Here is a 25,258-nt window from a genome sequence, read left to right on the forward strand (position 1 = left end):
TCCTAGCCGAAGCGGGTGAGAAAGTGCCGGTAACCACCGCCGGAAATTTTGAAATTTGTTAGATCGAGAAGGCTCGGCGCTTCGTCGAAAGTGGAGGACGTGGCGGTCATCAGCTCAACACTTCAACACCACCATCTACATCCTCAGAGTCTTTGGCGCGGCAAGCATGGATGCAGCCGAACTCGAGGCATTCGAGACGCAGCTCGCGGATACTGAAAGTGCACTCCGATCCGATCCTGACAATGCCGACCTGAAGGCGTTGCGCGACGAACTGGTCAATCTCATCCAGCTGTCCAAATCCATCCCCACGGACGATGCCAACGAACCACCACCGCCTCCTCCCGAACCAAGTCCCCCACCTCCTCCCAGTGCTCCGAGTGGGTCACGTATGTATGCTGGGCCATCTCAACGCTTCACCGTCGGCCAACAAGTAAACGCGCTCTACTCGGATCGACGCTGGTACCCTGCACGCATCGTGTCGCTCAGCGGCGATCCTGCCAATCCGCTCTGCACCGTCGTCTACACCGGCTACGGCAACTCGGAAACCCTCCCTTCCTCCTCACTCAAACCCCTCCCCGCTCAACCACAAGATCCCACCCCTCCACCACCACCTCCTCCCTCAGATTCGGCTCTACCACCACCACCTCCTCCACCGGAACCAAGGCCCCCAGGTCCACTCGACGACAAAGCTCGCAAAAAGATGCGCACCGAAAAGAAGATCGCTCGTCGAGAACACCAGTCCGCCATCGCCCAGGCCAAAGCAACCTCGTGGCAGAACTTCTCGGCCAAATCCAAGAGCTTGCCCAAGAATAGCATGTTTCGCACCTCAGACGACCCCTACGCCCGCGTCGGCATCTCCAAATCCCCCAAACCGCCGTAGCATCGTAAAACAGGGTATCATTTCCAATAAAGTCATCGTAAAATCATGCACGGTGGGCAACTGAGAAGCCCGCCGCAATCACCAACGTGCTCGCCGCCGTGTGCGCGAAGGTCAGCGCTGTCGCCGGCTCGCCAATCACCTTGGTGATCTCGCTGTTGAGCTGGCGCTCGGTCGCGTCGGCCGAGTGGTGCGTCTGGATGAGCGCCTTGAGTTCCTCGCGGTGCGTCTGCGTCGGATTCCTCCTGCCGCGACCCACCACCACAATCGCAGGCTGCTTGCTCTCGGCCAGCTGCATCAGCTCGCGCAGCGGCCGCGCCGTGCTCACTGTCTCGATCGTCAGCCGCCCGCCGAACCGGTCCGCCGCCACCTGGTCCTGCACGCGCTGCAGCGCCAGGTCGTCCTCCAGCGTCGCCTCGAGCGCCGACTGCATCGCCACGCCGCCGCCGTAGTGCGTCGGGTAGACCGTGTCCATGTTGCTGCCGCCGCGCAGCACCGACTGGTGCGCATGGCCCAGGCTCATCTCGTGGTGCACCGTCGGCGGCACCGTCGGCAGCTGCTCCTCGCCCGCCTCCTCGGACGAGATGCGCGACATGCGCACCACCAGCACCGACAGGTGGCGATTGTTGGCACACAGCCGCGACACCAGGTCGAGCGCCGCACGGTCGTCCGGCCCGCCCATAAACGCAAACAGGATCGACTGCGAGCCCACGCGCGACAGCATGCCCAGCCCTCCGGCCTGCTGCGCCTTGCGCTCGATCAGCACACCCACGTCCGTCTCGGTCGTCTGGATGATCTTGCGCACCACATTGAAGTGCTGCGCAGAGTACTTGCCCTTGAGCCCTTCCGACGCGTTCGAGGCCCAGCCACCGCCAAACAGGCTCTCGAGCGGGTTCGTCAGCGTCGCAGCCAGCGGCGACAAAGGCCCGGCGGCGCCAGCCTCCTGAGCTCCACCACCGCTGCCCTGCCCCGCACCAGCCTGCGAGAGCGTCATGGGCAGGATGATAAAGTTGCTTCCCGCCGCCTTGCAGCGCCGTGTGACGGCCGGAGCAAACTCCTCTTGCGGTATGACCGACATGGTCGACTGGACGGGCAGGCCGTTGAGATGGGCGAAGGTCTGGAAGACGTTGATGATCGGGTCGGCGCGCATGGTGTCTTCGGACTCGGACACCTTCATCACGGCCGAGGTACGATCGGTGAGCTCGACGAGGCGCAGCGCATCGATGCTGATCTGCGCCTGCGAGCGCGCCGCCATGATCGAGGCGTAGGGCGCCTCGGACGCAAGCGTCGGCGGCTGGTACTGGCCATCGTCGGCGCCGTCGACCGAGTTGACCGAATCATCGCCGGTCTCGGTCGACTTTTCGGCCGCATCACCCTCGGATCCAGCCGAAGCCTGTTTGGAGCGACGTCGGCGGAGGCCGGCCGACGCATCGTTGGCGAGACCGGAAGAAGGGTTGGCGGCGGCAAGTGTTGGCTGCATGAGCTGGACGAGCGTCATAAGGCCGGGCAGGTGCTCGAAGCTGCTGAGCACGACGAGAAGGCGCTTGGGCGACAGGCGCGAGCTCGTGTCGGTATCGTCCTCCTCGTCGCCGGAGATGGTCTTGCCGTGGTGCGAGTGAATGGATGCATCGTCCAGTCGGGTGCGCACGCTCTCGGGATACACCCAGAGCGTGAGCGGCGTGGTGATGACGGTCGACACGACGGCCATGAGCACGAACATGGAGAAGACGCGCGTGTCGAGGATGCCCGCCGAGAGACCGATGTTGAGCACAATGAGCTCGACAAGGCCCTTGCACGACATGAGCGTGCCGACAGCGGCCGACTCTCGCAGATTGAAGCCGAAAGCCTTGGCTGCAGCGGCGCATCCAATGAACTTGGAGAAGAAGGCGATGATGATGATGGCCACGGTATACGCCCACGCCTTGCCCGAGTTGAGATCACCGAGGTTGGTCTTGAGGCCCGAAAGCGCAAAGTAGATGGGCAAGAAGACGACAAGCACGAGATCCTCCATCTTTTCGGTGAGAGCGATAGCGTAGCCGCCCTCGTGGGGCACCATGAGGCCGACGAGGAAGGAACCAAAGATGGGATGTACGCCGATAATGTCGGTGATCCAGGCGCTGACGAGGACGAGGAGGAGGGTGATCATGATCATGACCTGGTTGGGGCCGTTCTCGAAGCTGCCGGTGCGGCGTGCGAGCCAGATGAACGAGGGCTTGATGAGGAAGAAGAGCACGAGGATCCAGCCAATGGCGCAGAGCAGAATATAGAGCGCGGTGAGGCCCGTGTCGGCATTGACGAGGGCGACGGTGAGGGCGAGGAGGATCCAGCCGACGACATCGTTGCCGACACCGGCAGCGAGCACAATGACGCCGACCTTGGTGTACAGAAGCTTTGTCTCGGTGAGAATGCGGGCGAGCACAGGGAACGCGGTGATAGCCATTGCGACACCCGTGAAGAGGATAAAGTGGCCAAAGGAGACTTTTTCCTTGTCGATGAAAGCGTTGTAGATGCCGACCGAGACGGCAGCGCCCATGCCGAATGGGAGGACCATACCTGCGACGCTGATTGCGGTGGACTCCTTGGCGCAGCGGCGGATGACGCGCACATCAACCTCGAGGCCGACGAGGAAGAGGAAGAGGACGAGACCAAGGGTGGAGACAAGGTTGAGGTAGGGGAGCGAGGGCGGTGGGAAGATGTGCTTTGTGAAGCCGGGGATACGACCCATGGCGGTGGGGCCGAGGAGGATGCCGCCGATGACCTCTGCGATGACACGCGGCTGGCGCAGTCTCTGGAGCGCGAAGCCGAGTACGCGTGTGACGATGATGATGATGGCGGCCTGGATGATGAACAGACGCAGCGGATTGGACGTCTCAAAGGCGGTGGGGTCGGAACCGCCGAAGACGCTGTCGCTCTTGGCGGCGCGAGCCACCAGGAATCGCGCCATGGTTGTATGCTGAGCTATGTTCTGCGCGTGAGGAAAGGGGGCGGCGAGCAAGTGTGTCGGATGAGCCGAACAGCGAGCAGAGCGTGGGAGCAAAGCGGAGCAACCGGTGGCCTGGAGGGAAGCCGAATCAAAGATGCGCTGATCCTTTATACAGAAGCAAGCGTGAGCCAGTCAGGCTGCCAAGGCCTGATCGTGAATCGCAGGGAAGAAAGGAGGAGCAAGGGGGGAAGGAGGAGGCGGGATGAAGATGGCTCGCGTGAGGGCAGCCTGTCGAGCGACGAGAAGTGATGCGCCCGTGTTGGTCTTGCGTGGAGCAGCGTTTGCCACGATCGCGGGGTACGTGCGTCAAGGAGGCCAGAGTTGTGTGCTGCTGTCGTGCTGTTGTGCTGTGTGCTGCTCCGAGCAGCCTCGGTAGAGAGGACGTGCTGGTGCTGGGGAGCTCCGACTATGCAGGGGTTGTGGAGATGAGCAAAGAGGTGCGTGGCAACAAGGCTCGCTCAACAGGCCGTCAGGGGCGCGCCCGCTTTGCATTGCGGTTCGCAGTTGCACTGTGCTGTGCTGCGTTGTGCCAAGACCCGCGCGTCTGGCAGGGTGGAGCCCAAAAGGAAAAATCTCGAACCCACGTCTCCTCACCACACTGCATGGACTTGCTGCAGAAGCGAGCCAGGGTCTGAGCGCACTGTGGCGGCGTGGAAACGTGCGTGCATGCATTCGTGCATGCACCCGGTCGCCCAATCCAGGCTAGGACGTGCAGTCGGAACGCCCTGCGCCCTCTCCAGGTTGTCACAGCGCGCAGCAAGACGAGAGGGCTGAAGGCGTGCTGCAACGACTGCTTTTCGCGCTTTCGCACCCCCCTCGGAGACTTGCAAGGGAGGAGCGGGTGACTGTGGCGCCAAGACCTGGGCCGATAGGGGGTGATTTTTTGCATGACCGCCCGCCCCGCTCTCGGCGCCCTCGCCAGCAAGCAGGTGGGAAATTCCCGAGTCGGACTCGGCACTGCCGCCCTTGCTGCTGGTGGCTGCCAAATTCTAGGCTCTCCTACGCCTTGAAGCCTTACCTGACAGCGACCCTGCTTAGCCGCAGGCCCTTTGCCATGTGGGGAAAATCGAGCATCTCGCCTCCTTCGCCTTCTCCTTGAGGCTTGGCCGCAAGCTCCAACACGCAGTAAGCGCATTAGGCGTCGGAAGAGCAGGCGGAAAAGCCACATTGAACGATGTAGGCCGTGAGATCGCCTGTGGCGGAAGTCGTGTCGCCCGGATCGTGTGGGCGAAGACCACGCTTGGCCTAACCAAGATCCCTCCCTGTCGAACTCAATCCTTCGGCGCTCTCGCCGAGTCGTCCTGTTGTGGCGCTCAACGACCCACACTTCTGAGAGGGTCTCGGGGGAGGAAGAGTTCACATTTCATCTAGCTAGACACCGAGGGCTGTTGCCACTCAAACTGGAAAGCTTGCGCACCAGGCGCGGAGGAGCCCGAACCGTTGGGCGGCGTCGAAGCGATCGGCCTCGACGGCAGATAGGCCGCCACCTGGCTCGTCGCGGTCCACATCGGCGGCTTCGTGTCAAAGTAGCCCAGCTCGGCCATACCGGTACACGTGCCGGCCTCGTTGGCCGACGAGCTCGTCTTGGGCGGCGACATGGGCGCGTGGGCCAGGAGCAGGCTCGAGGCGGATCCACCATCGGTCAGCGCATCATTCCCAGCGGCGTGGGAAGGAACCGTGGGTGGCACCATCAGCGCATAGTTCGCATAGCCATGAGACGCTGATCCCGACGACGACGATGCGTTGGACGAAGGAGGCGAAGAGACGATCGGCGAGCTGCTGTTGCCGGCGTTGGCCGCGTTGGTGTCAAGCTCCAGCATGGTTGGTGGGCACTGAGGGTGAGACGCCGCCGCAAGACTCGACAGCTGGAGCAGATTAGGTTCACATGCAGCGTTGGCCGCAGCCTGCTGCCACATCACCGAGTCCTGTCCGGCGTTCATGACGTGCCTCGTAGCCGCCTCGTCTGCACACCACGCCCGATCGTATCCAGGTGCCTTGGTGTAGTGGAAGACGGGAACATGTGGCTGCAGTCCCATTCCACCGGGTCCCGGCGTCTTGTGCTCGATAGTCTCGCCATCCACCACACTAGAGAAAAAAGCCATCCAGAGTCAGCTTGATCTCGGGCTAAGCAACCCTTAAAAAACGACGACAACTTACGAGATGGGCAGGCTGGGTCCGTAGCACGATGTCTGGTGCGGGCCACCGTTGTTGTGCCTCTTGCGGGCACGCTTGGGCGACATGCCGATCGCCAGCTGTCCGAATCCCTCCGAGTCCGGTCGCAGGCACGAGGCCGGGAAGTCGTAGCCAAACAGCGGAACGAGGTGGTCCCGAATGTCCCACGCGATGCGGCGCGACAGCTCCTTGGCAAGATCGTACGGAAGCCAGGTTCCCTGGATGCTCAGATAGCCGCCCTTGAGCTTGGTGATGTGCGGGTCCAGCGCAGGACACGTGCGCACCAGTCGGCCAAAGTTGACTGTAGTTGACAAAGCGTTGAGCAAATGATCGTCGTCAGTCACAGGTCCGATTGAAGCATTGAGTTCACAGCGGGAGGGGATCCGACGTACCTTTGTTCTTGCCCAGAGCTTGCGTGATAGAGGTGCTGAATCGACGCATGGTCACAAGGTCAGCACTGTGTCACACCAACGAACGACGCTGTGCATACGACTTACAATCGAACCAGCGACGTGTCGACGTCGATCATCATCGTGTGTCCGCGCACGTCGTATTCGAACACTGTCGCCACGCATCAGCATCGTAATCAGCGTTAGTACCCCCGTTCTTTTGCTCCTGTGACGGCGAGGTAGACTTACCTGTCATAAAGCCACGGTCGCCACCCGTAGTCGCGTATTTGCCCTTGCGCAGCTCGTGGATGGGCGTCGGGAACAGCTTGGCGGGCCGAGGTCCGCCGATGAAGAAGCCCTCGGCTTGCTCTGCCTTCATCGCATCAGACGGTCGGCGCAGCAGCTCGGCGTCCTTTCGCATGTACGGCGGACCGCGCTTCTGCATCCCGCCCGGTCCCATGTGCATACCGAGACGGCCATCCGTGTTGCTGGCGAGCTCCATCGAGTCAGGAATACTAGCGGTTGTCTTCATCTTGACGAGGAGGCTGGCTGCAAACGCGATGGAATCCAGGTCGAGCTGGGTTTTGAGATACTTGTCGCCGTTGAGGTGTCTTACAGCCTCTGCTTCTTCAGATGAGCTCGATGAGTCGGCCGAGGACTGCCGAGGTGTTTCTTGCTTGATTCGAGGCTGGAACGAGTGAAGGCTCGGGTCAGCTTACTGCAGCAGTCGTTCGCGTCTTGGCTGGGGTGTCTGAGTCGAACGGATGGTCTGGAGGGGAGCGAGGGGCAGGTCATTTATACGCATCGGGAACGGCGAAATCGCAAACACAATTGGACACGCTCCATGCATGCGAGGGGAATCCGGCAACAAGCGCCACCGGGCAGCGGCGAAGCGGCGAGCCGCAAACTGAAGCCTCCAGGTGGGTTTGGGTGCAAGGTCATACTTGGCACTGGAGCTTTGCGCCTATGCCTGCGCTGCACGCTGCCGTAGGTGGACATGCACGCAAGCCGCACCTACCATACCGCGACCTGCACAATGTGGGAACAACCGCGCAACTAAGACGCCGGACATCACTATGGACATGGCCGGTCGCCGACATGAAGCTCACCTCAGCACCGAAGTGCTCCGACCACCCCTGCTCATCGTCACGGGGGAGGGGCGATGGCGCGGCTCGAGAGCAGCGTCTCTATTTGCCGCTCTTCATTCTGCTCTAGCTTGCAAGCCTAATCGTCGCGGCACCATCCAACCGTTGCCACCGCAATGTGCAGTGGGCGAGCCAAAGTGTGTCGACGTGGACACTGGGTTCGGTAGGTTGCGCGTTGCCTTGACGCGTTCGAAGCATGATGAGCAAGAAACCACCCTTTCCCCCCCTCCCCCATCCTCAAAGTCTGAGCCAAAAGCTTGGCTGGGAGCATGAGGCTTAGCCCGAGCCGGAAGAAGCCACCGGAAGCGCCGAGGCAGCACTAGACGCTGAGCGGCGGCAGAACCGCATCGCCTGTGAATCCGGTGGGTACCATTTTGGCTCGACGACGGCGGCGACAGCGGCACCGCCCCACGTCACGCTGCATGGATCATCGAGTGGCGACACGAGATTGCACGCGATGTCCACGCCCGTACCTTAATCTCGCGGCGGCCGTGGTCGTGCTGGGCGTGGTATCGTGCTTATCGAGGCGAACCGGTCAGGCTTCGGCACGAGTGAAGAGACCGGAACGTGTGTGCGGCGTGCATGCCAACACAGCCCTTTTGGATTTCTCGAGCCACCTCCAACGGCAGCAACCAGATGAGCTTCATCATCGATAAAGAAACATAAGCTTTTGCCTGCATCGCGTGCACCGCAAAGGCGAGGCAACCAAACCAATGAATCATGTGAAGGGGAAAAAGGGCATCCGCTTGGATGCAGTTGGATGGGATGAGACGAATAATGGGATCCAGGCGTCTGTGGGCAGCATCGTTGGGTGCAGAGGCAAACCTTGATGTTGCCTTCCAACAGCCGCTGCCATCTCGATGAGGTTGTGCACCCATTGTTTCCAAACCCTCCCGTGCGGGCAGGCAAGGAAGCTGCGGCCGGAAATCGTGGCAACCGCACGCAATGCATCCACATGACCCCGCCCAGATGAACTCTTCTCGGCCCAGCTGCAGCGTCGCATGTTCGGCTGTATTTGCCGGCGAGTAGCGCACATCCTGCACCGGTCATGCCAAGAAGTGAGGCGGCACGGCCACCTTCCAACGCAGCGGCAATGAGCACCAACCATCGCGCGCGATCGGCCAGCCACCCAGCACCGCCGCCCGCCTTGAGTCTGAAACACAATGGCTGATGGAGTCTAAAACGCCACCCTCGCCGTCCTTGGTAGCCGGAGCCGTGGCGACGTGCAATAATCAAACGCCAAGGCCGACGAAGCAGACGCAGGGATCTGAAAGTACGTGGGGGAGAGCCGAGGTGGTACGAGCCATGTTGGTGACTCGTCCACACCTCGGAGCGTGACACACACAGCGCGCCGTAAGCGCTGGTGGGGACTGCGTCGAGCTGACCAAACTCGAACCGGGGGGTGGCGGGATCGAACTTACCGGTGAATGAGCGACATGAGTGTGGGCAAAGTTACGCTCCACGCTCGATCGGACCCGCGCGTACGGGTGGGGGCGAGCAGGCTTTGCCAACGTCGCACGGCTGTGCCACCGCCGAGCGGTGATTGCAGCCCCCACCTCGTCGGACGAGTGATCCGACATGGCATTCGGACCCAACTTAGCCTCCGATGCTGGATTCTGCGCTGCACGGATCCGAAAGGCAGACCTGTCCGAATCAGTATGTCATACTGCTTGGGTCAATACTATCCGTGTCGAATGACGTACCGTGCGATATGAACAGGCACGGCTAGATGCAGTCAAAGTGAATGTGTGCCGTCACAGCTTTGATAGACTGCCTCTGTATGCGGCTGTGAAGGGACGTGGTCGCAGAAGGATGGTGAGGGAGCGAGTCGTAAAGAATGTCGATGCAGGTATGTCGGGCCGCTATTGTCGCTGCGTTCCAGTCTGCTGGTCTTCTTATATCTTGTCTGATCTCACTCTCACAAAGATATGGTCACCCTGGGCTTCCGCTCTCCTAGCCTGCAAGCCTGTAGATCGGATGCTGCTGCGCGCTTGTTTTGTTTCCCGCGCCGCTGCTGGGTGCTTTGCATAGCAGCTTCAATCACATTATAACCTCTACCCGCACACACATCCCGCCGAAGCGGCACGGAGCTGTGGTACTCGACGGTGGCAGTAGAAGCGTGCTTCAACGTGCGTCCATTCGGCCACGGCGAGCCAAGGCGATGAGCATCCTGACACAAACCGCGTCCACATGGTGACAGGTGTCGACTTGTGCTCTGCCCGAGCGCCTCCGAGCCGTACAAATTCAAGCGCAGGAACCACTCCGCACCGAACCGGCACCGCCCTTCCCAACCGCATTGCTCACTGTGCCCACACACACATTCACAGGCGCTTTGTACCTGCGATCAGGCTAGGGACACATTTGTGAGGTTCTGACGATTGCGAGAGTGAAGTGTAATTTACAAGCCGAAACTGAACTGCGCAGACGCGCTCAGTCCTCCATCTCGTCATCGAGCGCCTCCTTGGCCTTGCTGATTGCCTCTGCTCTCAAGTCCTCGGGCACGGCCGTGTGCACACCATTGCTCTCTGGCCCAATCCAGCTGAGCTCGAGCTCAAACTCCTTGTCCTTGGCATCGTCGTGCACCTTGTAGATGATCTTGGCCGCGGCCTCCACGGCGTCCTGCATAGACAGCGTGTCCAGGTCGAGCTTCTCGATCTCGGTCTTGGCGAGCTGCCTGCCCTTGCCCACTGCGCAGCCGTTGTAGCCCCAAAAGACGCCCGACGGCTCAATCATGTAGATCTGCGGGCCCTTGATGTTGTCGATGCCGGCAATGATCGCCGATACGCCAAAAGGACGCACAGACGAGTAGAGCGTGTACGCCTGCACGTAGTACGCCACGCGGTCCGCGAGCGTCTTGACGGGCGCCGCGAAGCGGTAGTTGTCCAGATGCGACACCGCCTCCGAGCGTGCGCGCGACGCGAGGTGCTTGCCGTCAGCAATCAGACCCGCAGAGACAATGCCGATGTGGGGTGCAACGTTGTAGATGCGTCGGTTGGAGCCAGGTACAAGCAGCTTGGACTGCACGAGCTTCTCCACTGCTACGACCACGCCGGTCTTGGTCTTGATAGCGATCGCCGTGCCTGCGTTCTCTGTCGCCTTGGCCGCGTACTCGATCTGCGCCGAAGCAAACGAGCGCGAAATGCGTGGGTGTCAGTCAGTGTGTGCTTCAAGAACCAGCCACGTAGCCCGTAAGGATTGAGGCGACGCATCCTCATCCGCTGGCCTCGAAGAGCAGCATGCTTACCTGGAAGATTCGGCCGTCGGGCGAGTAGGTACTCGCCGAGAGATCGTATCCTGTTCCCTGTGATGCCATTGTGTACAGTCCTATGCGTTCTGCACTGTTTCGTTCGTTATGCGCGCTCGGTGTTGAGCGTTGAAAGTCGCGCTGTGAAGTACACGCCGACTAGGAAGCGTCTCCGAGGTGTTCGAGTCGAGGTGATGCTACTGTGCGCTGAGGTTGAGTGGCGCGGAAAGAGGTGGCGTTCGGTACGACGTAGGCACGTCGAAGGTCGGTGTGAGCAATTGAAGCACGCGCGCGATGTGAAGGTGCGATGAGGGCTGCGCGAGTGGTCGATGTAGGAAGAAGGTGGAGGGAGGGTGTGCGCATGTGTCGTTCCTGTTGGTGTGGAGCGCAGCGCGGCTCTGGCAGGGTGGTCTGCGCGTTCCTCAGCTTCGCGAGCCACGCACAGTCGATCACCGCACTCCACTTGCCTTCACGGCCGCCCAGTCGAAATTTGGAATTTTGAGTATGTTAGACCCGTGTTGGAGGCACAAACTTGGCGAAAATTCAGGTTCGGCCTCGGAAGGCGGGAATGGCAAAGTCGCGAGAGGCCGACCCTTCGCTTCAACTTTGGCCGTGGGGCTCTCTCTCTCTCCCCTTCCTGACGATCCCCACATCCATCACCTTTGGTGCATTCGCGCTGCTCTTCTTGCCCGCGCGCACCTTCACGCTCGAAGCACCAGCGGACCTCCAGGCAACCTTTCATAGTAGGCCTTCGCTCAATCCGCGCACGCAGTGGGGATCCGGCACAACACCAGCATCGCAAACGACTCGGACGAAGAATACAGACGTACCTTTCTCCTGCGCGGCCAAGCGATACTGGTACTACACCGCTTTCAGCACTGCCGCTCGCTTTGCATTCAACCATCATCTCTGGAACGAAAGGCTAGGGAGTCACGACGATCTCGGCGTTGCGACAGACTTGAACTTGGGAAGATGACGCACCTTCTTCCGCCCAGCCTTTTGCGGCTGTTCGCGGCGCGGCCACCACTCGAGTACGCTGCGCCGCTAGTGTACGATCCGAACCCGAATGCGACACCGCAACCAAAAGATCGCTCGCTCATTTCGAAGCGCAAGTCCATCCGGTCGCCGCTCACGGGCGTGGCGGCTACGCTGGAGCTGGTCAAGCAGGAAGCGGCGGATCGTGGCGAGTCGACGGACGACATTGCGCACGAGTCGTCGTCGGCCAACATGACACTTGCACGCGTAACACTGGCCGAGATGGATGCCGAAGCTAAGAAGGCAGCCAAGGCTGAAGTGAAGCAACGTGGGTTGGAGGAGTATAAGCCGCACGACAACACGGAAGCCACACCCGATGCGTACAAGACGCTCTTCCTCGCACGACTCGCATACGACGTGACAGAGAAGGACCTGCACAGGGAGTTTGACATGTACGGTCCCATTGAAACGATCCGTCTCGTTCGGGATCGAGAGGGTAAAAGTCGCGGATACGCATTCATCGCCTACGAGAGGGAACGCGATATGCGCGCAGCATGGAAAGACGCCGAGGGCATCAAAATCAACGGTCGCAGAGTCATGGTCGACGTCGAACGTGGTCGGACCGTCAAAGACTGGAAACCAACCCGTCTGGGCGGAGGTCTAGGAGGCTCAAGTAGGAAACCCAAAAAAGCTCCCGAACCATCCGAACCAACCCCCGGCCCTGGCTTTGCAGGCGGCGGTTTCAGAGGCGCTCCAAGAGGTGGCTTCAGAGGCAGAGGATCTTTCGCACCACGAGGCTCCTACGGCCCCCCAAGATCCTTCGCACCCCAACAAAGAGGGTACGACAACGGCTACAATTCCAGACCCTACAATGCTCCCCCACCGCAAAACGCATCGCGGTACAACAACCCAAGAGACAGAGACAGAGACAGAGACTATCCTGCCTCCTCCTACAACTCGCGCCCGTCGTACGACGACCCCCTACCCCCCGCAAAACGCGGTCGCTACTGAAGCATCCCTCACACTCCTGCTGTATCTTCTGCAATTGCATCGCAACCACACACAATCACCGCAACAATCTGCATGTGCACAACTTCGCGATAAAGAATACCATTTCGTCACCACGCACGTCCCGACCGACGTCAGGCTGCACCGACACGTGCTCGGGGGTATCATAAGACTGCCGCGCTGAAACGCGCCGTCTAGGCGCGCCTCAACTGCTGCTGTTGCTGCTGCTGGTCAGACCACCTCTGCTGTCCACCAAAGCCCTGCTGTTGCTGCAGCTGCGGCTGCGGCTGCTGCTGCTGCTGCTGCTGCTGTGGCATCTGTGCAAACCCGCCGGGCCGCGGCGGTGCCTGCATCTGATGTGCGAGCGGATGCGCATACATTCCCTGCGACTGCTGCTGCTGCTGCTGCTGCTGCTGCATGTGCTGCGCAAACGGATGGCCCTGCGGTTCGGGGCTGCGCTCGTGCCCATACCCATCCAAGCCGAGCCCGCCGCTCGCCTCCAACGCTGCCGCCTTGTCGCCGCACTCCTTCTCGACGCGCCAGTGCCTGCGCAGCGCATCGCTGCGCGGGAAGCCCTTGCCGCAGATCTCGCACACGTACGGCTTGTCGCCCGAATGCACGCGGCTGTGGCGCTCGAGGTCGTGCTTGCGCGAAAACGCGCGCGGGCACACGGCGCACGCAAACGGCTTGAGCTGCGAGTGCGAGCGCAGATGCGCCTTGAGGTTGTACGAGCGGTTCTTGGCGAACGTCTTGTTGCAGTTCGGATACGGGCACTTGGCAATGCCGTCGACGTCGATGCGCGCATCCATGGCGTCGCCAAGCGCGTTGATCATGTCGTTGGCGTGCGCATTCATGCCGTGCTGGTGCGGCAGGAAGCCGGACGACGACTGGTGCATGCCGTAGCTGTACGAGCGCGACGGCGGCATCATGCCGCCCGCCTGCATCGGCATGCCATTGGCGTCGGTCATGGCATGCACTCCGCGATTGCCAAAGCCACCGTCTGTACCCATGCCAGAGCTGCCAGCATCGGGGAATCCAGACTGCCAATCGGACTCGCCGGGCATCGACTGGCCGTTCTGCCAGCTCATCAGGCGCGCGCGTCCGATGTTCTGGCTGGGCACCACCGGGTCGCGACCCGAGCGCGCAGGCGTGCCGTTGCCGCCAGTCGACAGACGGCGCAGCTCGGGATTGAAGCCGGGCGGCGAAAAGCCGGCGGATGCCGCCATGTTGTTGAAGCTGCGCTGCGGCTGCAAACCTGGCCTGCCGCGGCCATAGGGCGAAGTGGTGGCCGAGAGCGCATCGCGCGACCTCTGCAAGCCATGGCGCGAAGGCCCTGCTTGCGACTCGTACATGCTGTCGGCGTCGAGCGGGAGTCGTTGCGGCTGCAGCGACACTTGCGGCTGCATGTGTTCTGCCGCTGGGCCGGGGTGGAGCACCGAGGGCGGCGGAGCGCCATCTGCAAGACCTGCTGATGGCGAGACATGCATGTTTGACAGACCCGTCGCGTTCGAGCCCGCCAGGAGCGCCTCGTCGTTGGTGAATACAAACGAGCCGTCGGGCCGCGGCGCCGCCAGATCCAAGGTGTTTCTGTACGCCGGGATATGCAGGTCGGCGGTACGGGGTTGCGAGTCGAGCTTGCTGCTGCCGTCTTGCGCAAAGTCATCGTCTGGGTATGTAAAGGCTGACGATGTCGTGACGTCGCCCGCGTCGACGCCGAGGCCTGTGGACCAGAGGCCGTACTCGGTGGCGCCATCCAAGATGGGCGTGCCGTCTTCTGCGAAAGTAAAGCCAGGGATGTCGGCGCCGTAGTCGGATGCCTCGAAGACGTTCAAGCGCGTGTGAACCGACTGTGGGGAGCAGAGATGTGTCAGCGGGAATAAATCACTCGAAGGGGCCATTGCGGATGCTGTGCGCGTCCTGAGCGCGTGAGTGCGACAGTCGTCCAGCTGATGCGAGAGAAAGGCGACTTACGTATTCGTATTCTGGCGCTTCGTCGAGGAGGGAAGCTGGAAGCACGGGGAAGGAGAGCGGCTCGGAGGAGAGATCCAAGGTGTTGAGATCTGCCGTCGAGCCTGAACCAAAGATGGGAGCGAAGGTGGCAGCGGCGAGGTCGGCACTAAAGTCTGTAGCGGCGAAGGAGGGACCCTCTGGAGGACAGGATGCCGAGACGTCGCCGAGCGCTGATGTACCATAGGCGCCCATGACCGAGTCAAAGGCGCGCGAGGTTGGATGCGAGGTGGCTGTGATGGCCGAGTAGAGCGTGTTGGGATCCGAAGTGGACGACGAGGGCCCCATGCTGGAAGTGTGAGGCAGGGATGCGGCGGCCGAGTCGGACGACGACGCTGGCAACGACGACATGGCGGTGGCGGGTGTTGTTGCGGCCAGCGCGAGCGTTGAGGACGATGAGGGATGGGAGCTGGGCGAAGTGGAGAAGGGTGTGTGTCCGAGACTGGAGACAGCAGGAGTAGAAGGGGCTAGCGCTCTGGCCGGGTCGGCATACTGGTACCGGAAGGGCTCGTTTGACATGCCGGGCTGCGAAAAATGACTGCGCGGGTTGGTGAGCACGGAGGTCATTGCTGTGATTCGAGGCAGCTGGGTCGAGCAAGCTTGTCACGCCAAAGACCGAGGCGAGAGGTGCGCAGCCGGGCCGAAAGGAGACAAGGGCGCGGCGATGACGAGAGGGCCGTGATAGACGTAGCAACGATCGGATGCGCCTAGGCTCGCTCAATCCAGTATCTCGCACACGGGCGGGGGCAACTGAGCACAATGCGGTGCGTCTGTAGCTTTCGGAGTGTTCCGCGGTCGTCTATGTGTTGTAGGTGACTTTACAGAAAGTGATGCGTAAGCCGAACGAGGAATCGGAGGAGGATCCGACGGTGACGAGACGCGAGGTGGGAGGTGCTGGCAGGCCGAGGCTGTGTTTGCGTGTGATGAAGAGGTTGTGCGAGCAGCTGTGCGCGATCAATGTCGGGCAGGATGGGGTCAACGTTGCTGGACGACAGAGATGTTCTTGGAGATGAAGGCAGTGTCTGAGCGAGTGGAATGGAGCGTTGGAAGACGAGCAGCTGGTGGTTGTTGATGGAGCAGGCGCAGCCGGTGCGGCGGCGTCGAGCTGGGCGCGTGTCGGGGCCACGGGTCAGATGGGCGAGGGCGAGGGCGCGCAGGAGGATCTACGAGACGCAGGAGCTCGGGGTCCAGGCTGCGCGAAACTGTCTGAGCTGCAGGCCGCGGTGCACGTCGGCCCTTCTCTTGAGCAAGCGCCGTGGCAGCGAGGCAGCGAGGCAAAGCGGATGTGACGGCGGCAGCCTAGGACAAGAGCACCCGACGAGCGAAGGTGGCCGAAACAAGGTCGTCGGTAGACAGCGGGGAGGTGGAGGAGGAGGGAGGGAGGGAGCGATGAAGAAAAAAAGGCAATCCAGCAGCGGCAGCAGCGGGGTGGAGCAGACGTGCGTGCGGTGATGCGTGTGTGTGCTCGGTATCAGCAAAAGGCGAGGATGCCCCGAGAGAGAGAGACAGAGGGAGAGCGAGGGTGCAGTTAGTTGCATTTGGTGGTGCGGCGCGAGGGCCCCGAGGCGATCCCAGATGGCAGCTCGGCTACTCCGAGCCACGGCGGACGCGGACGAGGTGCAGCCAAAAGACAAAAAGAGCTGCAACTTTAGGCTCAGGCCCGAGCGGAGGAGCAAGGCGGTCAAGGCACGACGACCAAAGGCGAAGCGCCCCACCGAAGAGGGTTCTGGCACAGGCGGATGCAAGCGAGGCGGTAAAGTGGCCGAGCGAGCAAATCTGGCGAGCGAGCGAGCGAGCAAATCTGGCGAGCGAGCGAGCGAGCGGGGGCTCTGCGAGATTGCGAGGCTGCGTCCGAGTCGGGGCAAACGGCGGCGAGCGTGTGTGGGCAGTTGGCGAGCAGGCACAAGCGCGTCCGTCGGGCGATCTGGTGATGCGGCCCAAAAAATTGAGCTTCAAAATCCGAGCCAGGGTCAGCCTCAGCAGCCGCACCAGCAACAGGAGCAGCATGCAGTCGATTCAATTTGCAGGATCCACCCTTGGCCTGATGTGCACCAGGCACGCCCGTCGTCCCCACGCTTCCGTCGTGGGTGCGCGTGTGTGTCTTGGATCCTTCTGTCGGCAAAGCCGAGCGTTCATTGTGCCTTTCCCACCCACCCTGCTCTGGGCGAAACTCAAAAATAGCGTGTGACCAGCTTGAGCACGCTCCGGTTGCTTTCGAAGCCGGGCTGTGTTTCCTCGGTCGTCAAGCCAAGCACGCCGGGTGGCATCCGAAAAACCGTTGAGAAGCGCATCGCATGTGCAGAGCCCAACTTGCCAGAGTCAGAGCCAAACGGCAAAAGCAGCGCTAGTGTGTGGTTGCTGTCGGTGGCACACGGTGGGCCGCGGTGGAGCAGGGCAGAGTGCAGAGTGCAGATCGGTGGGCCGCATCACGCATGCAGAGAGGGAGCCACAGCCAAAAGCGACATACGGTCGGGATGCCAAGCGGCTGCAGCTCGCTCGGTGTGATGTGTGTGGTGCAGCTTCCTTGCTACAGTACCCGCGGTTGTGGGTGATTTTTTCCATTCAATATGCAAAATGCGGAAATATCTGCTGCTCTCTGTGTGTGTGTCTCTCTCTCGAAGCCTTTTGTTGCAAGCATAGACCCAAACAGGAGCGAACGGATCGCTTGCGCTAATCGCACCTCTCTTCATCCTTCATCTGGGGCGTTTGGCGTTGAAACCAAGAGGTCCGATCGCACTTCACCCTCGCTGCCATCTGACGTGGAAGTGTCCCCCAAACTCGGTTTGTTAGAGATGGCGAAAAAAGTGTTGGGCGCTAGGGCGTTTGACGTGGGCGTCGGTCGATTTTGAGCTGCCTCCTCCATCCCTGCCTCGTGGCCCTGTCTCCAATTCTAGACCCACGACCCACCTCCGAAATCTGCAGGCACCGCCATCCTAGACCCTTTCCCTATCACCCTTTTGTGAGATGTGAATCGACAGGCGATGAGATCTCGACACCAGATTTCACATCACGTCGGATGCGGCCGCACAGGCACACATCTGAAACCCGCCTGCCAGCACCGGAGTTTCAATCGGCTATCGTAATCGCCGCCCGCCCTTCCGCCCCTGTTTTGCCTTGCACACACACAGTCCGAAACCGGAAGCATCAGACCCTGGGCTCACCAAAGCACGTTGACTAGCCCACACTGCTTCAGACGATGTACGTGCAAGGATAAACTCTTGTCAGGAAACAATTACAACAGGGTGCGATGATGCTGCCCCAAGGCAAACCCTGCGTGTGGGTGTGTGGTAAAAACCGAAACGTTTTGTGCGTGCGTGCCCCTTCAACGCTAGCGCATCAGCATGCGTAACAGCGACGAGAGCACCTTGAAGCTCAGCGGCTTGACAATGTAGCCATCGGCGCCCGTCTGGAACGCCTGCCGCTTGTCCTCGTCCGTCGATCGCCCGGTGAGCGCAAAGATCTTGCTCCGGTATCGCGCCGGCGGCTTCGTCGCCGCGCCACCGCCACCGCCCGCCGAGCCTCCGCGACTGAGCCGCGCGCCGCCCGCTCCCTCGTGGCTGCCGCTGCCATGCGCCCGATACCGCTCCAGCTCGATCTTGCGGATCGCCGCAATCGCAGAGATGCCATCCAGCACCGGCATCGACAGGTCCATCAGCACCACGTCAAAGTGGTTCGGCGGATATCGCTCAAACTGCGCGATCCCCTCTTCGCCGTTGGTCGCTTCCACAAAGTCGACGTCCAGCTTGGCCAGGAACGCAGCGATCACCTTGCGGTTGATCGCATTGTCCTCGACCGACAGAATCTGCATACGCTTGCGCCCCGCACCGCTGCCGCCTACGCCCGATCCCGCGCCCAGCAGACTCGTCCCGGCGCGATGCGTCACCAGCGCGCTCTTGAGCACCGCCCCGTCGCCTCCTTCCAGCGACACGGTCGAGCCGGGCGTGTTGGGCGTCTGCGGCGTCGAAGGCGTCGGCACGCGCTCAAAGTACGACTCGCCGTCTCCATCGCGATGCGACGGCGAATTGCCCGCCATCGGCGACATGAGCACATGCTTGTGCAAACGCGGCTCGTGATACGTGATGGACCGAGCTGGCAGCAGCGGCCGGCTCGGCTTGAGCGACTTGGTCGACGTCGATCGCTCGGTGCCGGCGTCCATCCTCGCCTCGGTCGAGTGACGTCGGATGAGCGAGTTTGAACTCGACGGGCTCATGGGCGGCTCGGGCGAGATGTGGTAGGAACGCGTGCGATCCACGCCGGGCTCCAGCGTCGGTCGTTTCGACGCCTCCGTCGCGGGGATCGCGCTGCCGGTGCGCACCGCTTCGGCATCATCGGGCTGCGCTCTCGACAAAGGTCCTGGCGCCTCGTTCTCGGCACGAGGTGTGATCGATGCATTGGACTCAAACGAGCCAAGCTCGTGTCCAGGATAGCGATGGATGTCGGGCCGGCTGTGGCGCGGCGTAAAGTAGCTGTCGCTCTGCTCCATCTGCTGGGTCTTGTGCACCGTGCTGGCTTCGCTTGGCGAGGGCAGAGGAGTGCTGGGCTTGGTCTCCTCGGAGCACGGCGGATCCCCCGAACGTTTGCGCTCCAGGCACTGCAGGCAGAAGTCGACTACGCTTTCGATCTTGGCTGGCCCAGCGGGCTTGAACAGGATGCGCGCCACGCCGCCGGCCTTGTGGTACGCCTCGCAAGCCATCGCAATGTCGGAGCCGCCGCGGTTGGCAGTGAGGAAGACGACCGGAGGCAGCTCGCCATGTCGCGCCGTCTTGATGCGATCGAGCAGCGGCATGTCGTCGTTGACCACGAGCACGTCGCTGTGTCTGATCTTGTCGTCGAGACTGGCATGCTGCGACATGCGGAACTCCCACCAGTTGAGAAAGTAGCCCTGGAGCGCCATGCGCAGATCCTGATCGCCGCGCGACTCGTCGAAGCCGACCAATGCCACGCTGTACTTGCTGTGCACGTTGACAGCAGGCTTATACGTCGGGCCCTCGACGTCTTCGTCGTTGCACAGCTCGAGCTCGCAGGTGACGCGGATCTCGGTGCCTTCTCCCTCCGTGCTCCAAACGTCGATCTTGCCGTTCATCGAGGGCGACTGGACGATACTGTTGACGATCGAAAGGCCGAGACCGGTGCCGGTGCCGTGCGGATTCTCTTGGGTGAACGGATGGAAGAGCTGCTCCTCGAGGAATGCCCGCGAAATACCGCGCCCAGTGTCGGTGACGGAAAGCTCGACCATGATGTGCGTGGCCGAGCTTTGCACTTCGCGAAGCGAGACGTGGACGAATCCTGACGAGGTGAACTTGAGCGAATTTCCGATCAGGTTCATCAGCACACGGCGGATGCCGCCTGTGTCACAATTGACCAGCCAGCCGTCTTCTCGAAGCGCAATGTCGATCACGGTCTCGACCTTGTTCTCGCGCGCGACGCGCGCCCTGGCCTGGACCAACGAGTCGCCGCTTCCGCCGTCCGACGGCGGCGCATACACGCTACCAATTCCCGATGTGAAGGTCTCGACCTGTCGCGCCATCTGGCCGATCCAACTGCTCTCGCAGACCTCTTGAATGAGCTTGACCATGTCGCACTTGGTCTTTGTCTGCACGGAGCGCTGTCCCTGCCGCGTGTTGCCGCTGAGCTTGGTGAAGTCGAGCACGTGGTTGACAAGCTCGAGCAGGCTCTTGCCACACGCCTCGACGGTCTCGAGGTACGAGCCCTGGGTCGAGTTGAGCTTCGTCTCGGCCAGCAGTTCGGCGGCGGCGAGGATGCCGTGGAGCGGCGTGCGCAGCTCGTGTGAGATGTTGGAGATGAAGTTGCTCTTGGCCTTGTCGGCAAGCATAATGTCCTTCTTGAGGATGGCGCTGAGCACGATCATGCCGAGTGCTCGCAAGTACTGCAGGCCGCTCACTTGCAGCTCTTCGAGCGCAATGGATCGCTCCGAGCTCGTGATGTACGCGCACAGAAGCGCGAAAGGCTGCTTGTTGAGCCCAAAGATCGGCACCAGCAGCAGGCCCGTCACGCCATGCGGCAGCAGCGATCGGAACGGCGGTGGCGCGTACGAGTAGAACTTTCCGGTGCGATGCACGCGCAAGAACTCGGCCATCTGCACATGGTGGCTGAGCGGTACGAACTCGCTCCGGTCGGGAGACGTGTCGGCCTCGCTCGCGCCAAGGACGTTCATCGGCGGCACGCGCTTGGCCCGGGCGTTTTGCTCACCCACGGGCGAGCTGAACGGACTCCTGAATGCCTCGACGCCGGCGGTGCCATCAAAGTGGCGCTCGCGGGCGCTCTTCTTGCCGGAAATCGTTCCAGATCGCCCCAGGCTGGTCCCGGCGTTGCCCGGCGAGCCTGCCACGTCCGAGTTGGACCCGGACACATCGCCCCTGTTGGCGCCCGAAGCGGCCACGCCTGGCTCTTGCGAGGACAGCGGATTGGCAAAGTAGATCTTGCTGCTGGTTCCGGTGCCGAGGTCGCTGGGGAGGAAGTCATTGTCATACGAGTCGATGAGCTCGAAATGCGAGAGGTCGAAGATGACGGCGCCCGATGCCTGAAGAGCCTCGCGCATGCTCTGCGCAGCCAGCTGGAAGACCTTGTGCGTGCCCACGGTGCCTTGCGGGGTAGCGAGCGCATCCGACTCGCCCTCCTCGGAATCCATCTCGAGACACTCTTTGGTGAAAAGCTCGACGGAGCGCTGCATGCGGTCGCGCATGCTGAACTGGATCTTGTCTCGCAGCAGCTGCATCTCGCGCATGACCACACGGGCGAACTCTTTGAGCGTGTGGCGCTGGCGCGGGCCGAACTGAGTGCGCGGCTTGTCGTCGATCAAGCAGAGAGCGCCGATGTTGAGGCCATCTGAAGTGCGCAGTGGACTGCCGGCGTAGAAGCGGATGTCGGGTGAGCCCTTGACGAGCGGATTGCCCGAGAAGCGCCAGTCTTTGGCGGCGTCGAAGATGACGATGGGCTCATCGCCGTCCTGCAGGATGGCGTGAGAGCAGAAGGAGCAATTGCGCGAGCCGGCGAGGGTCTGGAGTGATGCGGTCGTGACCTCGCCCCCGCCTCCCATCTGCGTCTGGACGATCTGCTCGTTCTCGCCAACCAGAGTGATGAGCACCAGCTTAGAGTTGAACACGAGCTTGACCAGGTGCGCGATCCTCTCGAAATTCGGATTGCCGGCGATCTTGGGCGGGCCGTAGCGGGCGAGGGCGTGCAGTCGCGACTCCTCGTGAGGAGGCAGGATCGACGGAAGGTAGCCGTGGTCGCGGTAGAAGAGTTCAGCACGCCTGCCCGCGGCGAGGTATGACTGGATACGCTGGGAGGCTGTGCTGGTGATGCCGGGCCTCGGTCCCGTCGAGGCATTGGCGGCAAGCGATACATCCTTTTCGCTGGCGTCGTGGAGCGCTGAGGCCGTGCCTACCGTTTCTTCCGACTCCTTGGCGGTGAAGGCGGGAGAGCTGGTGACGGTGCCTCGAAGATCGATGCGCGTCTCGCCGCTCTGTTTACCGTCGACAAAGTGCGCCACGTTGACAGTCGGGCCGTTGTTGGTCGAGGCCGAGGCCGAGGCGCTCGACAGTGAGCCCCCAGCTGGGGAGAGACGCGACAGGGCCTGAACTCCTTCGCGCGGCCCGCCAGCGGCCGAGAAGGACGGCCGTGGCGAACTGCCGGGGAAGCTCGCGCTATGAGACACCAAGGGACCCTTTTGGTTGCGACCACCGTCGACGCGCGTGCGTTCCGATTCGGCTCGCTCGGCCCTCTCCATGCTCGTGCGCCGCGCAGCGCGTCGCAGACCCGCCACCGTGACGTTCTCGAGAGCGACATCGTTAGTATACGACACCTTGGGCTCTCCGACGGCCGCGGCCGCGGCCGAGGCTTGACGAGACATTACCTCGGCGAAGCTGGAAAGACCTTCCGGTGCCGACTGCCATACGACCGGCTGCGCAGAGGGGCCGTGAGTAGCTTGGAGCGGCGTCGGCCCCGGGCGATTCGGCGCTTCTGCCCCGCCTTCAGTCTTGTTGTCTGCGGTCTCGTCAGAGGAGCGCGCCTCACTGGCGCGAGTGGCGCTGGACGACGTGCTCGCGTAGCCCTGAGCGAGCTTGGACGGCGTTCGCGTCGACTCCGAGGGTGCAGCCTCTGCCAAAGGAGTGGACAGCGGCGACAGACCCTCCTTGAGAGCGCGCGGGGTGCCGGACTGCTGGACAGGCGTGGCGGCATCGAGCGGATCTGAAAGTGCCTTGGTCGGAGTTCTGACGACTGTCTTGGTCGGATCATCCGTCAAGATTGAGGTGAACGGAGAATCTGTGGGCGAATCTCGGTGCATCCTGGAATCTGACATCTGACGGACGCTTCTGGGTGGAGTGGACGGGGCCAGCGATGCTGGAACTGCGTCGGCTCGATCTGGTTGTGATGGAAGATCGGAACGTGCGACACTGGTTCGCAAGACCTCGGGTGCGGTCTTGGAGCGATGAGGCGAATGAGCCTCGTCTCGGCCATCGGTGCTGCTTTCGGCATCGTTTTGAGCATGTGCGCCGGTGCTGACGGCCATCGCCCGAGATGCTCGTGTGACAGCCGACATGCTAGCAGAAGGTTCCCTGAGAGCAGCGAGGATGTTGGCATCGATGGCCGCGTCGTTCGCCGCGGCGCCGAGAGCCTGCGCCGGACCTGCCGAGCTCGCGGCGTGGATCGGCTTGTCCTCGGAAGATGCGGCAGGGTTTTGGTCGGCTGGCAAGGAGTACTCGAGACTTTGAGAGCGGCCGGGCGTCTTTGTGTCGAATAGTTGGGAGGGAGGGGCAGCGCTGCTGGCGCCCACGGGAAACGAGGCAGCCGAGCCGATTTCGCCGGGCTCTGTGCGGGCATCCAAGCTGCCGTGGGCGCTGAGTGGAAGGCTGTGAGGCTCGAAAGCCGGGGCCATGGCGAGCAAGTTGGAAGGGTCGGCCTGTTCCGAATCGGGCATGAGGTACTCGAGCGATGGCCTGCGGGCGCCTGCCAGGGCTGCGGCGGGAGCTTCTTCGTCGAGTGGAGGGTCGAGCGTGGTGCTGATGCGGACCTTGGCGCCAGGGACGACGGTCGAGCGGCCTGGAGGCTGCGGGATAAGACCCGGATTCCAACGTCCGCGGGCGTAGGCATAGACGAAGTTGGCCCAGTCGTACGCACCCGGCTCGACGTCTTGCAGCGATTCGTCTTGTTCTGGAGCTGATGCGTCCTTGCCGATCGGCATGGCGGATGCGCGCGCGGCGTCGCCGTTGGCGTGCGCAGACGCTGCGAAGGAAGGCGAGGATGCATCTTGTTGGAAGGGATGAGAGAACTCGGGACGTTGTGGGCTGGCCAGCGACGGTTGGTGTGCGTCCGACATGGCGTCCAAGTCCGCGTCGTCCGAGGTGAGGCCGGCCTTTGGCGGCAGCGACGGAAGGTAGCTCAGCGTGCCGGGCGCGGCGACGCCGGGCTGGGTGCGCAGCTTGTGCCATGCCGGGTGGTCGACGACGCTGAGCTCGTGCGGATTTTCGCGGTAGGTGTCTTCGATGTCACTGGCGATGCTGGCGGCGCTGGGAGAGCGTTGGTTGAAGGCAGGAGAAGCTGCGGTTTGGATGACGTCGTCGGATGTGTGCATGCGCGATGTTGGCGGTGCAGATGTGTCGTCGGCGTCGTGTTCGGACGAGGTGGAGGAGGCGTACATCTCGCCGCGGTAGCCATGGGTAAAGCTGCGAGAGGCTGAAGCTGAGGAGGCGGCGCCCATGACCCTCCATGCGCCTCTGCGGACGGCACCGGAAGACGAGATGGAGGAGCGTGGGGACGAGAGCGCGCTTTTGATCTGCACCTTGGCGATGGAGAGAGCATCGTTGGAGCCGATGCTGCTGGCATCGTCGAAATCCGAGGCAGGCACCCTCATTTTGGGCGGCTTGATCGGAGGCGATGTGGAGGACGAAGGGGTGGCTGAGAGTTGGCCAGCGAGGCCCGAGTCGGCGGAGGAGGTATGCGCTGATTGGGACGAGGAGGAGCCGGAAGAGACGTGCACGGTGGCGTCTGTTCTGGATGGTGGGTGGGAGCCGGAGTCCGCGGCTATGGCGGTGGGGCGTGTTGGACTGAGTTCCATGGTGGGGCGAGCCTGCTAGGCCGCTGAGGCCGCGAATGCTGCGGTACTCGCGGCTTCAAGCGGCTGGTAGGCGTAAGATTCGGGCAGTGGAAGACCGCAGATGCAGAAGTGCGAATGGTCACGAGGCCGTTGGTTGACAGGATCAGAGCAGCCGAGCCATGGGGTCCAAGATTATCGAAGCCGGGAGAATGATTGCTGAGAGTTGAGCCAGAGGATCAGAGTAACACCGGGCTGGCTAGATCGGATCGGATGTCGTTCGACGCAACGTGTGTGTCGACGAGGCTACTCGTTGTGCCGAGTGTAAGAGTCAAGCGGGGCTGGTAGTCGGAGCGGGTTCTGCGTGTGTAGGAACCTTGGCAACTTCTAAACGGCCCATGCGT

General features: G+C 62.0%; 8 protein-coding genes across 8 annotated transcripts; 2 read left to right on the plus strand and 6 right to left on the minus strand.

The window, feature by feature from the left end:
* Positions 1 to 166: 166 nt before the first annotated feature.
* PAN0_014c4896 (uncharacterized protein) lies at positions 167 to 880 on the plus strand (the record flags this gene model as incomplete). The annotated part of the gene is made up of 1 exon (XM_014799602.1): positions 167 to 880. The coding sequence occupies one exon, from the start codon at positions 167 to 169 to the stop codon at positions 878 to 880; it is 714 nt and encodes a 237-aa protein (XP_014655088.1).
* A 43-nt stretch (positions 881 to 923) lies between these two features.
* PAN0_014d4897 (cation/H+ exchanger) lies at positions 924 to 3,821 on the minus strand (the record flags this gene model as incomplete). The annotated part of the gene is made up of 1 exon (XM_014799603.1): positions 924 to 3,821. The coding sequence occupies one exon, from the start codon at positions 3,819 to 3,821 to the stop codon at positions 924 to 926; it is 2,898 nt and encodes a 965-aa protein (XP_014655089.1).
* Positions 3,822 to 5,227: 1,406 nt separating this feature from the next.
* PAN0_014d4898 (DNA-binding domain of Mlu1-box binding protein MBP1) lies at positions 5,228 to 7,565 on the minus strand (the record flags this gene model as incomplete). Its single annotated transcript, XM_014799604.1, has 7 exons — positions 5,228 to 5,945; positions 6,018 to 6,333; positions 6,425 to 6,459; positions 6,530 to 6,593; positions 6,671 to 7,109; positions 7,366 to 7,450; positions 7,531 to 7,565. The coding sequence occupies 7 exons, from the start codon at positions 7,563 to 7,565 to the stop codon at positions 5,228 to 5,230; spliced, it is 1,692 nt and encodes a 563-aa protein (XP_014655090.1).
* Positions 7,566 to 7,842: 277 nt separating this feature from the next.
* On the minus strand, positions 7,843 to 9,004 carry PAN0_014d4899 (uncharacterized protein; the record flags this gene model as incomplete). Its single annotated transcript, XM_014799605.1, has 4 exons — positions 7,843 to 7,984; positions 8,128 to 8,240; positions 8,392 to 8,719; positions 8,988 to 9,004. 4 exons carry the CDS (start codon positions 9,002 to 9,004, stop codon positions 7,843 to 7,845), a joined length of 600 nt encoding a protein of 199 aa, XP_014655091.1.
* Positions 9,005 to 9,996: 992 nt separating this feature from the next.
* On the minus strand, positions 9,997 to 11,173 carry PAN0_014d4900 (20S proteasome subunit; the record flags this gene model as incomplete). Its single annotated transcript, XM_014799606.1, has 3 exons — positions 9,997 to 10,680; positions 10,811 to 10,904; positions 10,971 to 11,173. 3 exons carry the CDS (start codon positions 11,171 to 11,173, stop codon positions 9,997 to 9,999), a joined length of 981 nt encoding a protein of 326 aa, XP_014655092.1.
* A 609-nt stretch (positions 11,174 to 11,782) lies between these two features.
* PAN0_014c4901 (RNA recognition motif protein) lies at positions 11,783 to 12,796 on the plus strand (the record flags this gene model as incomplete). Its single annotated transcript, XM_014799607.1, has 1 exon — positions 11,783 to 12,796. One exon carries the CDS (start codon positions 11,783 to 11,785, stop codon positions 12,794 to 12,796), a length of 1,014 nt encoding a protein of 337 aa, XP_014655093.1.
* Positions 12,797 to 12,987: 191 nt separating this feature from the next.
* PAN0_014d4902 (uncharacterized protein) lies at positions 12,988 to 15,367 on the minus strand (the record flags this gene model as incomplete). Its single annotated transcript, XM_014799608.1, has 2 exons — positions 12,988 to 14,640; positions 14,765 to 15,367. 2 exons carry the CDS (start codon positions 15,365 to 15,367, stop codon positions 12,988 to 12,990), a joined length of 2,256 nt encoding a protein of 751 aa, XP_014655094.1.
* A 2,761-nt stretch (positions 15,368 to 18,128) lies between these two features.
* Positions 18,129 to 24,878, minus strand: PAN0_014d4903 (uncharacterized protein; the record flags this gene model as incomplete). The annotated part of the gene is made up of 1 exon (XM_014799609.1): positions 18,129 to 24,878. The coding sequence occupies one exon, from the start codon at positions 24,876 to 24,878 to the stop codon at positions 18,129 to 18,131; it is 6,750 nt and encodes a 2,249-aa protein (XP_014655095.1).
* Between the last annotated feature and the right edge of the window lie 380 nt (positions 24,879 to 25,258).

This window comes from Moesziomyces antarcticus (assembly GCF_000747765.1).
Source record: "Moesziomyces antarcticus DNA, scaffold: scaffold_v10014, strain JCM 10317, whole genome shotgun sequence".
NCBI classification, from domain to species: domain Eukaryota; kingdom Fungi; phylum Basidiomycota; class Ustilaginomycetes; order Ustilaginales; family Ustilaginaceae; genus Moesziomyces; species Moesziomyces antarcticus.